This window comes from Myotis daubentonii, chromosome 19 (genome assembly GCF_963259705.1).
Source record: "Myotis daubentonii chromosome 19, mMyoDau2.1, whole genome shotgun sequence".
Classification (NCBI taxonomy): domain Eukaryota; kingdom Metazoa; phylum Chordata; class Mammalia; order Chiroptera; family Vespertilionidae; genus Myotis; species Myotis daubentonii.
In genome coordinates this window covers 25,383,219-25,396,519 of record NC_081858.1, presented here as the reverse complement: position 1 = coordinate 25,396,519, position 13,301 = coordinate 25,383,219, and the positions used below count along the sequence as shown (strand labels likewise).

The 13,301-nt window shown below is 42.1% G+C and overlaps 1 protein-coding gene across 2 annotated transcripts in view; it reads right to left on the bottom strand.

Annotated features, from left to right (window-relative positions):
* KREMEN1 (kringle containing transmembrane protein 1) overlaps positions 1-13,301 on the bottom strand; it is a 49,101-nt gene that overhangs the window by 32,952 nt on the left and 2,848 nt on the right. For both annotated transcript variants that reach the window (XM_059676735.1, XM_059676736.1), the window contains exon 2: positions 732-894. In XM_059676735.1, the coding sequence (XP_059532718.1) occupies positions 732-894 (163 nt within the window). The remainder of the gene's footprint in view (positions 1-731; positions 895-13,301) is intronic.

Genomic DNA, 13,301 nt, shown 5'->3' with positions numbered 1-13,301 from the left:
TGCTGAACTGTGAGTCACATTACCAGGATCTTGGGTATAAACGCTAAAACAAAGCTATAACCAAAAGTGGTTAGAATTTTGCTCTGATCCCCCACAGATCAGTAATTCTTTACTTGTTTTGGATCAGTAACAACTGAGAATCTGGTCAGAGTCAGGGATCACCTCCCCAGAAAATTGCAAGTGCACATTTGGAGCACCATGGATCTCAGGTTAAGAGCTAGAGTCAGACAGGTGAAGAGCAAAGAAACACCCGTCTAGTGAAAGGAAGGAAAGAGCACACATTTGATGGCTGCCGCTGCCCCTAGAAAGTTTATCCTGGTCTGGTAAAAAGGGGATAATGCAGGGCAGCTTTTTTTTTTTTGCTCCGAAGCACAGGGAGGTCTGGGCCACAGATGGTGCTTTTGCTTGACCACTACATTCATGGCAGCTTAAGAAGCTTGGCTGTCTGTGTGCCCACTGGTGGAAGGACCAACTAAGAAAACCCTCCCAAAGAGACATATAAGTGACCAGACAGAAAAGCAGAGCTCTGGAAACCAGTGTCAAAACAGCCCAAGTGGAAAGAATGGTAAAAAAAAAAAAGGTCTGAGAGAAAGATTTAAAAAATAGTAACAAGAAAGGCCTTCTGAGTTGGCCAAAAGGAGACAAAGACGCTTTCCCTAGTTGCAAGCAAGGTTGGAAGAGGAGATGAGATGATTATTATGTTTTTTGAGTACTGTGTGGCTTCATCTTACCTGCAATAGTTATGCTCGCCCAGGCCCCCCTCCCCATTGGGGTAATTCAGAGTGTTGTATGGATGCTGGAAAGTCTCGTTCCAGAACAGACATGGCTTCCCGCCTTGGAGTGCCGTCCAGTTCTGCGTCCCCCTGTAATCTGCACCGTTGGTTGTGAAACATTCTAGGAGAAAGAAAAGACAGAGCAAACTAATTTTTTGGCAACATCTCTGGTCTCCTCCCTCTCTGGTTGATGTTTTATTTGTTTTCTTTGGGCCAAGTTAGAAATGGATAGTGTCTTCCTAGGTCCTGGACACAGCAAGATTAACATCGCGAGGGCTGAGTAATTTGAATCGAGGTACCCTCCAAATGCTCGGCTCATCTTGGCACTGGTTTGTCTACAGACACTAGAACATTTCCCCTTAAAGTATACAGATTCCAACTAAGATGTAAACCGCGAGTTTAAATGTATTGAAGCCCCTGAAGTGAACCAGGAAACCCCCAAGTCTGGGAACAGTTGGTAACAGCCCTCCACGAGGAATTCTGGGTGCTCGGAGGGGGTCACGGCTCTCGCCAGTGTCTCTGTGTGGTAACTAGAACCAGGTCACCAGCTGTAACTGAGCTCTCCCCTACAGTCTGAAAGGCTGCACTGACACTTGGGTTTAATAAGACCATCGGATACAGCAACGCTTTGGAATCCCAATCACACAAGTCTGGGAATGACTCACATTCCCTGGTAATGAAGAACAGTCCTCCCCACGCTGCCTGAGATAGAAGTGCAACAAAATAGTCAACAGCAGGGAGGAAGGGCCGGGCTGGCATTTTCTCTCACCTGTTTCTGAAATCCCTTCAAGACACACTGAACATGGTCTCGGGTCTATTTTGTAAAATGGCAAAATCCTTGCAGGTGCAACAATGTGCTTCTGAATAAAATCTGCTTCTCAGACTTTTTTTTGGGGGGGGATGGGAATTGAGGCTGATAGGATTTCCCCCCACATATTGCATGCATTAAATTCACAGAGGTTCATGAGAAAGGCACAGTACAAAGAGCAATTTTTAAAAATTAGCTTAGTTGAAACTGACAGATAGAAACACTTCAAACACTTCTTTAAGATGTATCACTAGGAACTTGACAATCTGGGGGAGTCTCACTACCATTCTGAGCTTTATTTCTTCCCCTCCCCTGACATGCACTGACCTCTAACTTCCGATGTGAAGGACTCCTGTTGCAGTGCATGCGCCTGCTCCCGCGTATGTATGTGCACAATGTGAGCACATCTATATTCTAGAAGACATTTCTTTTACTATTTAAAAATCTCTCTTCCTGTACCCCTTTCTCCCACTCTCTGGGCTCTGTGTTTTGTCTGGGATAGCACGGTTTTATGGAGAGCCAAAACAATCTGGAATCCCGGCTGCACAGAACACTCGAGTAATTTATCGTGTTTGTTGCGACATTCATATGTTATGATGTGTGACTTTTCATGTAGCACAACAACCAAACCCTCATCCAGAGTCTGCAAAAATAAAGAAGTTCAAAGGTAATTGAAGGAGGCAGCTCAGTGTAGCATAAAATGCAGTGAACCAAGGAATGAAGCCCTGGCTTCTCATCCTGGACCTGCTGCTGACCAGCTGTGCGACCTTGGACAAATCGCCATCATCCACATCACCACTAATGCTTACAGAGCGTTTTACCGTGTGCCAAGCTCTGTTCTAAGTGCTATACAAATATCAACTCCCCACCAACCCAGTGGGGCGGCTCCTTCATTCTGCCATTTTACAGATGAGGCAACTGGGGCACTCAACCACACCCCATACTACCTCTAGGGCAGTGGTTCTCAACCTTCCTAATGCCGCGACCCTTTAATACAGTTCCTCATGTTGTGGTGACCCCCAATTTCATTGTTACAAATTGAACATAATTAAAGCACAGTGATTAATCACAAAAACAATATGTAATTATATATGTGTTTTCCGATGGTCTTAGGCGACCCCTGTGAAAGGGTCATTCAACCCACACAGGTTGAGAACTGCTGCTCTAGGGGAACCCCTTGGCATTGCCTTTATTTTCCCCATATTCTCCCTCACACCACCTCCCACTCATCAGCAAATCCTGCTGACTTTCTTAAACTATATTCCCTGAAACCCACCCTCTCCCCTGCGTCTTGGGTGCCAGCACTTTAGTCCTGTTCACCATCAGAGGACAGTACAGCCTTGTTCAGGTCTCACTGCTTCCACTTTGGGGCTTCTGCAACCCATTCTCCACGCAGTGCTCCAAGTTCTCAGGAAGACAGCACTGGGAACAGAACCCAAACCTTCCACCTTGTTTTCTGCAAAGCTTCCGTGACATGGCCCAGGCCCTCCCTCCTGCTACACCCCCCAAGCTCTTCCCCTGGTCACTCGCTGTGCACCAGCCACACTGGTCTACTTTTGATTTCGTCAACACACCACATTACTTCCTGTCTGAAATTTTATTCCCCTAATACCTGCCATGACACTAGATGTTACCTCCTCAGAAAACCCTTCCCCAACATCTCCACTTCTTTCTTCTGCCCTTAGTTTGTTTGCTAGAGAAAAAAAGAGAGGGGGAGAGTGAGGCTGTGGGCAGGGGTGTGTATATCACATCAGAGCCCTTTCCCAGCCCCAGGGTTAGAGAGAGACCTGGGATCCTGTATTTCTATAAAGCTGCCCAGGTGATTCTTTTAATTAATCAGGTGTGAAAACCACTAGACTAGATGATTCTAAGAACATCAAGCCAATCTTTGCCAATTACTAGGACTTTAATTGCTGTGTGTTATTACATCTTCTCCTATGAGTGAGGAGTGGCCGGGGAGCCAGAAATGCAGGCCTTCGCAATAGACAGCAGCCGGTAGGATGGTGGGCTCAGGGTTCCCAGAGGCTCAGATGACTTGATTTGAAACACAAAGAGTGTGGCAGCCACCCACACAGGAGTCAATCCTCCTGAACTGGACGAGGTGGCATCTGAGAGAGGGAATGGGAAAGTGCACACTTGTCTGCTTTCATCTGTTTCTCCCAGGCCCAATTCTGTTCTCCTAACACCAGGGAAACTGAGGCAATGTACGAGATTGTCTGATTATCTTTTGAACAGACTTGCCCAGAGCATGTCGATGATAAAAAAAAAAAAAAAAAGGACAAGAAAAACAAACTTGAGTGTCTAGATCAAAGTTGTGTGTGCATCTTGATTTCATCAGAATACTAGGGTGTGGTACCAGATAATGAGGACCCTGCCTCCCTTCCTTTCTACTGCTATGAAACTGACATATGCTTTGGCTAGCCGGGCCAAGAGTAGCTGAAACCAAAAAACAAAATAAAAATATCACATGGCCGGCTATATATGTATGCATTTGGTGAAAGAGAATGAGCAAGGGCAATAGATCTAATCTCTAGGGTGTTATTCATTAATTCATTCAACAAATATATATTCAACACCTACTGTGTGCTTTGCACTACTCACAGCACGGGGAAGGCAGTGGTACCCAACTTTCTCTCACCCCAACACAGCTGCAGCTCTCAGATACTCTCCTGTCTTTAATAATGGCTCCCCAGGAGCAGTGAGTCCCATGATTATATCAAGGAAGGTATCAGGTCTAGACTAGAGAAAGGACCATGTCAGGAAGGGTGGGAGTCCTCCACACACGTAGCACATATAGATTCACTGGGATACAGAGGCAGTGACACCAGTTAAGTAGCTTACACTGTGTGGTTTCAGGAATTCACCTGGACATTTTGGGCCTCAGTTTCTTCACCTGTGAAATGGGGGGATTTGAACCACATGGTCTCAATGTCTCTTCATTCAAACTAATTTCGCACAAATTTTAACAAAATAGTACTGAGGTTCAAAAGTCTGGGGTGATGTGACTAAAATGGATTGAGAGCTCAAAATCTCTTCCAGGCTTTAAATTCTCTAATTCTACATGTTTCTCACCGCACCCGGCTAGCTCAGTCAGTAGAGCATGAGACTCTTAATTCTACATGTTTCTCTAATGGAAGTGAGAATTCTACGGTAAAAAAGTAACTCACCTCCCAGGTGGGCTCTCCCTCTGAAAAGGTACCTAAGCACTCTTTTTGCTTAGAAGGAACTAGTTCTTCAACAAATAAATTTCAAGGAAAAAAGAAAAAGAGGGGAAACCTGTAGGTTAATAGAGACTCAAGAGACACATCACCTGAACATCGCTTAGATCCTGATTGGAACTGTAAAACACACTGATGAGACAACCAGGAAAGTGTGAACATTGACTGGCTGGATATTTGATAATATTAAGGAATGATCGCTAATTTTTCTAGGTGTAATAAGGGTAATAGTACCATTACTATGTTTTTGAAAAGAATTTTTACTATTTAGGGATACATACTTAAATATTTACAGATGAGATAATATATGAGATTTGTTACAAAATATTTTAGTTGAAGGAATGAAAGGGATATAAATGAAATAATATTGGCCATGGATACATGAGATGACCTTACACTCTTCTATTTTTGAGTATGTTCTAAATTTCCTATAATAAAAATATTTTAAAGGACATCTTGAAAATGGTTATTAACATGTTGTTTTAAAATTTACTACCTTAGTTTCTCTTTTTAAAATTGATTTGAGAGAGAGAGACGGGAAGAGAGAAACCTCCATCAGATTCGACTGCCTCCTGCAGGCCCCCTACTGGGGATATAGAGCCTGCAACCCGGAGGCACCTGCCCTGATGGGAATCAAACCAGCAACCTTTTGGTGCATGGGATGACGTTCAACTAACTGAGCCCCACTGGCCAGGGCTACCTTAGTTTCTTTTCAAGAACTATAAACAAGCTCAATCAGTCATAAATTCAGTCATCTAAAAGTAAGATAGACATTCACATATCCTGTCCTGGGACTACATATTAACAGTTCAAATGATCACAGACCAAGCTGTGCTTTTGCCCAAAGTAAAATTACCCACAAAAATAATCACTGTAATTTTTAAATTATGAGTAGTTTCTTCATTAAAATATCTTTTAGATCTTCTTTTTGTTCAAGAAAAGTGTCATTAATAACAGTAACAGTAAAAAGGCCATGCTTCTCAAAGTTATTTTAACTAAAAAATTTATGCTTTTGGCCCTGGCAGGTGTGGCTCAGTTGGTTGGATACTGTCTCAGTTACCAAGGGGTTTGCCAGTTCGATTCCTGGTCAAGGTACATGCCCAGGTTTTGGGCTCAATCTCCGGTGAGGGGCATGCAGGAGGTAGCTGATGGATGTGTCATTCTCACATCAATGTTTCTTGCTCCCTCTCCTTTCCTTTCTCTCAAAAAATCTTAAAAAAAAAAATACTTTGGAAGAGAACTCAAGGCTTATCTCTTTGAATTTGCAGTTTATTAATCTCTATTAACAGATGAAATATTTAATTACTTACATGGCTATTCCAAGGAAAACTGAACCAATGGTAAGCATAAAACCAGAAGTTTAATATCAGAAGGCCCATGAAAACACTTCAGAGAGGGATGCTTATTATTTGTTATATAAAAATTTGAAAAACACAATTATCAAGGCAGAGAGGCCCAGAATGCAGTGCTGCTTGGGTACCACTCTTTTCTCATCTAGCTCTCGTCTTGAACATGCTTTACTTCCACCCAGGCAGGACCCACTGGACGGTCATCACTGTGAAGTGCAAGTGTTTTTGCCAGGAATGGTCACCATGGATATGCAGTAGTGCTTGAGGAACTTACGGCTACCATTTAGGATATTATAAACACATACAATCATCAAATTGAAAAACAAAAGGCAGCTTTTGAGAAAGAATCTAGCTCTATAACATATACAGGGAGATTAGGCCAACCCTTGGTTAAAGAATGGACTCAGCAGAACTCTAATGAACTAATTTCATGAATTAACCATGGATTTTACTGCCAATGCTACCAGAACACTTTCTATCACTTTGGTGATGGTACCGCTCTTGATATATATTTGAGTACAAATAGATCCACTTCAATCTTGAAAAAAATTTCACACTAAAAATAGTTTACACATAAAGAAGCTGGAACCATAGATGTTTTAAAGCTCAAAGTCCCATTCTCTGATGGACAATAACTTAGTGCATTATAAGTCAACTCTAAAGGAAACAAAAAAGTAGACAAAAAATGGAGCACTTTGAAAGCACAAAAACTAGAATAGTTAGCACGATACTCCTATAGAAACCAGGACCTTTAAAACTAGTCCCACAGTGCCTGCTGCCACAGCTCTGATAAGACTTGATCACCTTGAGCTGTAATTGCCCAAGAATCACCTAGCTCTGCTTCCACTAGCCTGTGAGTTTCTTCTTGAGCATCTCACTTATTTTTGTATCCTCAACAACTACAGACCACACAGAATGTGCCTGGCAAATGATAGTTTAGTGAGGGAAGCAGGTGTAGGGAGCTAGAAGGGGGAAAAACACACACCCATAATAGACATATTACAGAGTGTCCCATTTTCCTTACCAATTTATGTCTCTAGGCTAGTAATCATGACTTACCTAGCAATGACCTATGAGAAGTGCCAGGGAAGTTTATGTAAATCAAGCATTTGAAGGTAAAATACTTGCTATTTAAACTGGGGGAATCTGCTATTTAAAGGAAACCTATGGTGAAGCCATTTGTAATAGGGAACAATCAACCCCTTGTAATGAATATCCATTTGTATATTGTGAGTTTGCTTTAAGCAGGAGACACCTGGCTTAAATCTACACTTTGCTTTACCGTCTCTTGAGCAACCCAATTTCACACAGTTTGAAGCTTTCAATCAGTCTAAAAGGAGATAAAATAAACTGATAAAATAATCCAGCGTCTGGGCAAGTTCTATCAGTATTGCCTGGACTCTCTGTTTAATTTCAGATGGCTAGAAATTTCCCCAATAGAGGTGTCCTGGAGGGCAGCCAGTGCTCCATGGAAGCCAGCCTCTGGGCTATTCAGCTTCCCCTGGTTGGTATGAGATTGCCAAATAATACTAGCGTTCCTGGGTGGAGAGCTGACTGCCAGGAAGACAGCATATCTCCAGAGCCTGTCTTTAAAGTAAAACCTGAAGCAACGAAGTCGTAGTCTTCTCTGAAATGGCACAGGGATGAGTCCCAGTCAGAGATTTAGGGATCGCAGCAGGCATTGCCTAAGCACTTGTTAGTTGGTTTCAAGATAAAAATGACTTAAGTGACAGGTTCAAAGTTCTGACCAGGGAGACAGTTTGGGGCAGAAGGGAAGACTCAGTTGTACCAACGACCTATAAACAGGAACAAGCAGTGCCGTCATCTCCAGCCACCCAAAGCAGTAAGGGCAGCGATGGCTAACAATTTGATCTGACACTCAAAGGTTTAAAGTTTCATGGCTGTGGAGTAGGGTTGTCAGATTTAGCAAATGAAAATACAGGATGCCCAGTTAAATCTGAATTTTAGGTAAACAACAAATCATTTCTAAAGATATTTAAGTTTTCATTGCATGAGACAGACTTAAAAAAAATTTCACTGTTTACATGAAATTCAAATTTAACTGAGTGTCCTGCATTTACTCTGGCAATCTCAGTCTAGACAGCAGAAACATACAGTGAATCACAGATCTGATTCCATCAAGATTTCTGAAACACTGTTCACAGAAATGCTTAAGGAGCTTAATATGGATAATGAAGAATCTACTTTCTCTTCATTTCTATTTTAAAATATATTTTTATTGATTTCAAAGAGGAATGGAGAAGGAGAGAGATAGAAACATCAATGATGAAAGAGAATTATTGATCGGCTGCCTCCTGCACACCCCATATTAGGGATGGAGCCTACAACCTGGGTTTATGCCCTGACCGGGAATCAAACTGTGACCTCCTACTTAGTAGGTCAATGCTTCATTTGCCACGCTGGCCAGGCAAATGAAGAATCTACTTTCTTGAGTGAAAAACATTGATCAGAGTTGCCTATTCCTGGGCCACAGTGAAAGGAAGGACAAAATAATAGTAGTTAGGACAGGGTTTCTCAACCTTAACACTACTGACATTTGGGCTGGATAACTGTTTGTCGGGGGGCTATGCTGTGCACTGTAGGATGTTTCGCAGCACCCCTGGCCTCTCCCTGCTAGATGCCAGTAGCACACCCCATGCGACCCCAAGGTGACAACCAACAATGTCTGCAGACAGTGCCAAATGTCCCCTGGGAGCAAAACCTCCTCTGGTTGGTTTAAACCGCTGAATTAGAAGAAATGATCAGAAAAACAGGAAGTGCCATATCCATTAACCAGTGGCCATATAAAAGATTCTTCTCAAGGGAGAGATTTTCAGCTTGCCCCAGGTTCCTTCAAGCCCCTAACGAGGAGGAGAAGGCCTGGTCGTGTCAGCTCAGACAATTAGAAACCCTTCGTCTGCCAGAAGCGCTCAGGAAGAACCTTGGGCGAGCCAAGCCAATGGAGCTCTGCATGGCAGTGCACACATCACAGTAAGCAGGGCGTCGCACCCAGCCTTTGAAGACGTTCCTTTTAAGTTAACCTCCCTCCCAACTAAACTTTTTCCAAATCTCTTCCTGCCATTTGGAAGTTGAGTGATTCTCAGCTGAACAGGCCTGTATATACGAGGTGCAGATGGCAGCAGTTACGGCCCTCACCAGATGCTGCAGTCTCTAATTTGATTGAAAGGATATAATTAGACAACAGAAACACTTTAATGAAAGAGCAAAACATGGAGGGAGGGAAGGATTGAAGGCCCTTAACTGATGCCAAAACACCCACCAGTAATAGAGGCTTTGAGTCTGGGGAAAGGGAAGGGGAAAACCCCTTAAAAGGACAGTCCCCATCCTGTTTATTTCCCCATAGAAATAGGAATAGGGATTTTATTATTGTAGATTTCCACTGTATTTTATGTGGGAACAATCTGATTAAAACCAGAAGGGTCTTCGGAAGAACATCAAAGAAAAACAAATATGGCTTCTGTGGTCATTATTAAAAATATTTTTACCAGCCCAATAATTTTCTTTGAAGATGAATTTTTATAGATTGAACAGCAGCAAGTAATTTACATACTGTGATGGCACTGGTTAACAAGCCCTACTATTCTAGCAGAGAACTACTTAGTCGCCATATTTTCATCCAACTTCAGGACACCAAGGAACATGGACAGCCCTTAACATATGTTTGGGAGGTATAAAGAAACCTTGTAGAGTGAGTCCTATATGCTGATGCTGCACCCATTTTGAATCATCTTTAAAAGTTGTCTGTGCTGTTTTACTATTTGCTAGCATTCAGACTTTGAGTGTGAGTAAACTGTTCTGGTTTTAACCAAGAATCTAACCAAACTGAAAAGAATCCAGCCCTCGAAATCTGAAGTTGCTAATGTGGTGTGACACTGGGGTTTGGAAGTGGCTGCAGCCGCCTCAGCCCACCAGAAGCAAGGCCCCGCCCTTGTGGTAAATTGAACAATAAAAGTTTGAATGCTTTGGTTACTTGCCAGGGATTAAATCCGTGGCAAAAAAAAACAAAAAACCCCACCACCAACAAAAAAACCTAGACACTGGGCCCAGCAGAAGGACAGCCCTGAGAGGGTCCTGCTATCACTGGGAGGGAGGGAGGCAAACCTTGCACGTGAGATGGCCTAAAATCTTTTGTCTTCCTAGCACCCAGCTTCATTCCTTTAACCCTAACCCTCTTCAAACTGCTGCAAGTTCAGGCCAGGGAGATGTTTACCTAGAAAGAAGTTTAAAAGGGGGTGGGGAGGGGGAGACTTTCTTAGAGAAGGCAAGTTTCTGTAGGGTAGCTGTTTTTGAGCAGTAGGAACACCCTTATGATGTTTCTACAATGGCCTCCTTCCTTTCCCTGGTCAGTCTAAATCCAGGATAATATCTTGGAGGTGAGGTCTGGGGAAGCACTGCCATATTGACAGGAAGACACTGAAGGCAACGGAGAGACGGAAACATAGAGTAACCTTGAGCTGCTCCTCCTAGATGAATACTTCCAGGTTCCAGCTGGATTTTCAAGGTCTAACAGAATATGGAAGGAACGTCAATGCCAATCATTGCTCCCACCCATTCAGGGACTGCACAGTGAGCCAGCCAGGAACAGGGGGCTTGAGGAGATCTCACTTCAAAACTTTCATAGGTAGTTTTATAAGGGACACTTTTATTCACTTCCTCGTCTGTTGTCCTTATTCAGGAGGCAAAAAACTCAGACAAAAGCTACAGATCCAAACTTCCGGCTTCCCTCAAGTGTTTTGCATTAACTGTTCCACAGTACAAACACAATCAACTTGGTATGTTTGAATGTTTCAATTTGTTGTTTTTTTTTCAAAAATGTTTTAATTAAAACAGAATAACCAGCCTAAGCACATTGTTGTTGTTTTTTAAAGGCCACTTTAAAAATGACGATAGAACCATGGAAATAAAATTCAACTGTTTAGGAAAGTGATAGAAGTTTGTTTTCTTCTTCTTCTTTTTCCCCTGGCTGTTTCTCTAAGTCTCGGGGCTGGTGCCACCTGCTGCCTGGGCTTTCCTCTGAGAAACAGATCTCTCAACGGTTTGTTCCAAGCAACATCTGCATAACTGAACAAACCATGGACCAGTTCCAAGGCAGGCACTATTTTCTTTATGCAGCACACACTGAACCACGCTGGATTTCTTTTTAAAGCATTTTTTTTAAAAAGTCTTATTAAATATCCAAATGTATGTGCACGAACTTCCCCCCATATGTAACTTTTTTTTTAATTGGTAGTAAAATACACATAACATAAAATTTACCATTTTGACCATTTCTCCCATATGTCTTTTAAAGTTAGTTAATAGGAAAAGGTAAAGGGTGCATTCATTCACCAAAATCAAGCCTCCTTGTCACCTTCCCGGCCAGTGAAAATAAATCAATGCATATGGACCTAGAACAAGATTTGGCAAAGTACAAACCTGGCCCACTGCCTGTTTTTGTATGGCTCATGAGCTAAGAATGGTTTTTAAATTTTTAAATGATTGAAAACAATCAATTTGTGTGACATATAAAAATTGCATAAAATTTAAATTTCCGTGTCCTTAAAGTTTTATTGGGGCACAGCCATGCCAATTCATTTACATTTTGTCTATGGCTGGCTGTATTTGTTCTACAAAGTCAGAGTTGAGTAATTGCAACAGAGTATGTGGCCCATGAAGTCCATATTATTTAGTCTGGCCCTTTATAAAAAAAACCCAAAAACATTTGCCAACACCTGACCTCGATGGAATTATAGGCTCAAAAGTTGGCATATAGCCCACCACCAAACATCCCTAATCTGTACTATGAAGGTATTTAAAGCAATACATTTTATCTTCATTATTTATTGCTGTTGATCCAACTATGTTAAATCATATGGAAGTGTGTCAATAATATCTATATTAAGTGCAACAACTTGTTTATTAGTAATGAGCCTAAGTGGACCTTCTTTTCGGGTTAAGATTTATAAAATGTCTCATTGCATATCTCAAACCTTTAAATAGCTTTGTCTAAGGGGCCAAATCAAATGTTCACAAAAAGACCAGGGTTCTTTGATACCGGGTGAATTTTGACAGTTTTGTGTTTCTTCTTAAAATAGTCAAAGCAGGAAAGTAACTGGTATGCATGCCAGTCCACTTTACTCCTCTCAGACCCTCTGTTGCATACAGGTAATTCTATTAACATGAAGGAAGTCCCCAAGAGGGACAGGGCTCTGTACAGTGTGAAGCTCTCCCTGTTAACTGAACTCACAGGTTGTTGTTTTTTTTGTTTTTTGGGTTTTTTTTAAAGCTTGCTCCTCCCTGAAGAGCGCATATCTGTTTGTATTTATTTTGTTTAATATATTTTATTGATTTTTTACAGAGAGGAAGGGAGAGGGATAGAGAGTTAGAAACATCGATGAGAGAGAAACATCGATCAGCTGCCTCCTGCACACCTCCTACTGGGGATGTGCCCACAACGAAGGTACATGCCTTTGACAGGAATCGAACCTGGGACCCTTCAGTCCGCAGGCTGATGCTCTATCCACTGAGCTAAACCAGTCAGGTCAGAACTCACAGGTTTTATGGCAAGAATACCACTGGCTAATAGGATGAATTCTAGGGGAGGACTTAGAGGAGAATAAGCATCAACTATAAATCGCAGTTCACGGCATCTGTAACCTGAGTTGAGAAAGCGCACCTGATAGCCAAATGTTGTGAAACACCCAAGCAGGTAGTTTGCCTCTGACAGAAAACTCAAAGAGCTGAAGTCCACCCAGGCTTCTCTATTCTTCCTACCTCTTGGCTCTCCCCTGCAGGTCAATACATTCCAGATGGGAGTTCAACTTCGAAAAGCCCATCAGCCCCATGGCCCTGGCTGCTTTCCTCCTTAAAAAAGGGAGTCTAGATTCCACCATTAACCTCTATCTTCCTCCTTATCAGTTGGGAAGGAAGAAGAGAGTCTCAAAGGAAAAATGGAAAGGAGAAGAGAGATCATTTGGGGTTGGCTATACACTGTAATTAGAAGTAGCATTGATGGGGAATGAGCTAACTGTTTTTATAAAAGTCAGCATTCAAAAATGCAAACCACCAGAAATTTAAATATTACAAAATTGTACAGAATATAAGTACTTGAAATAATTTTTTCCATCCACAAAATTCTAGAGAAAATTACAGT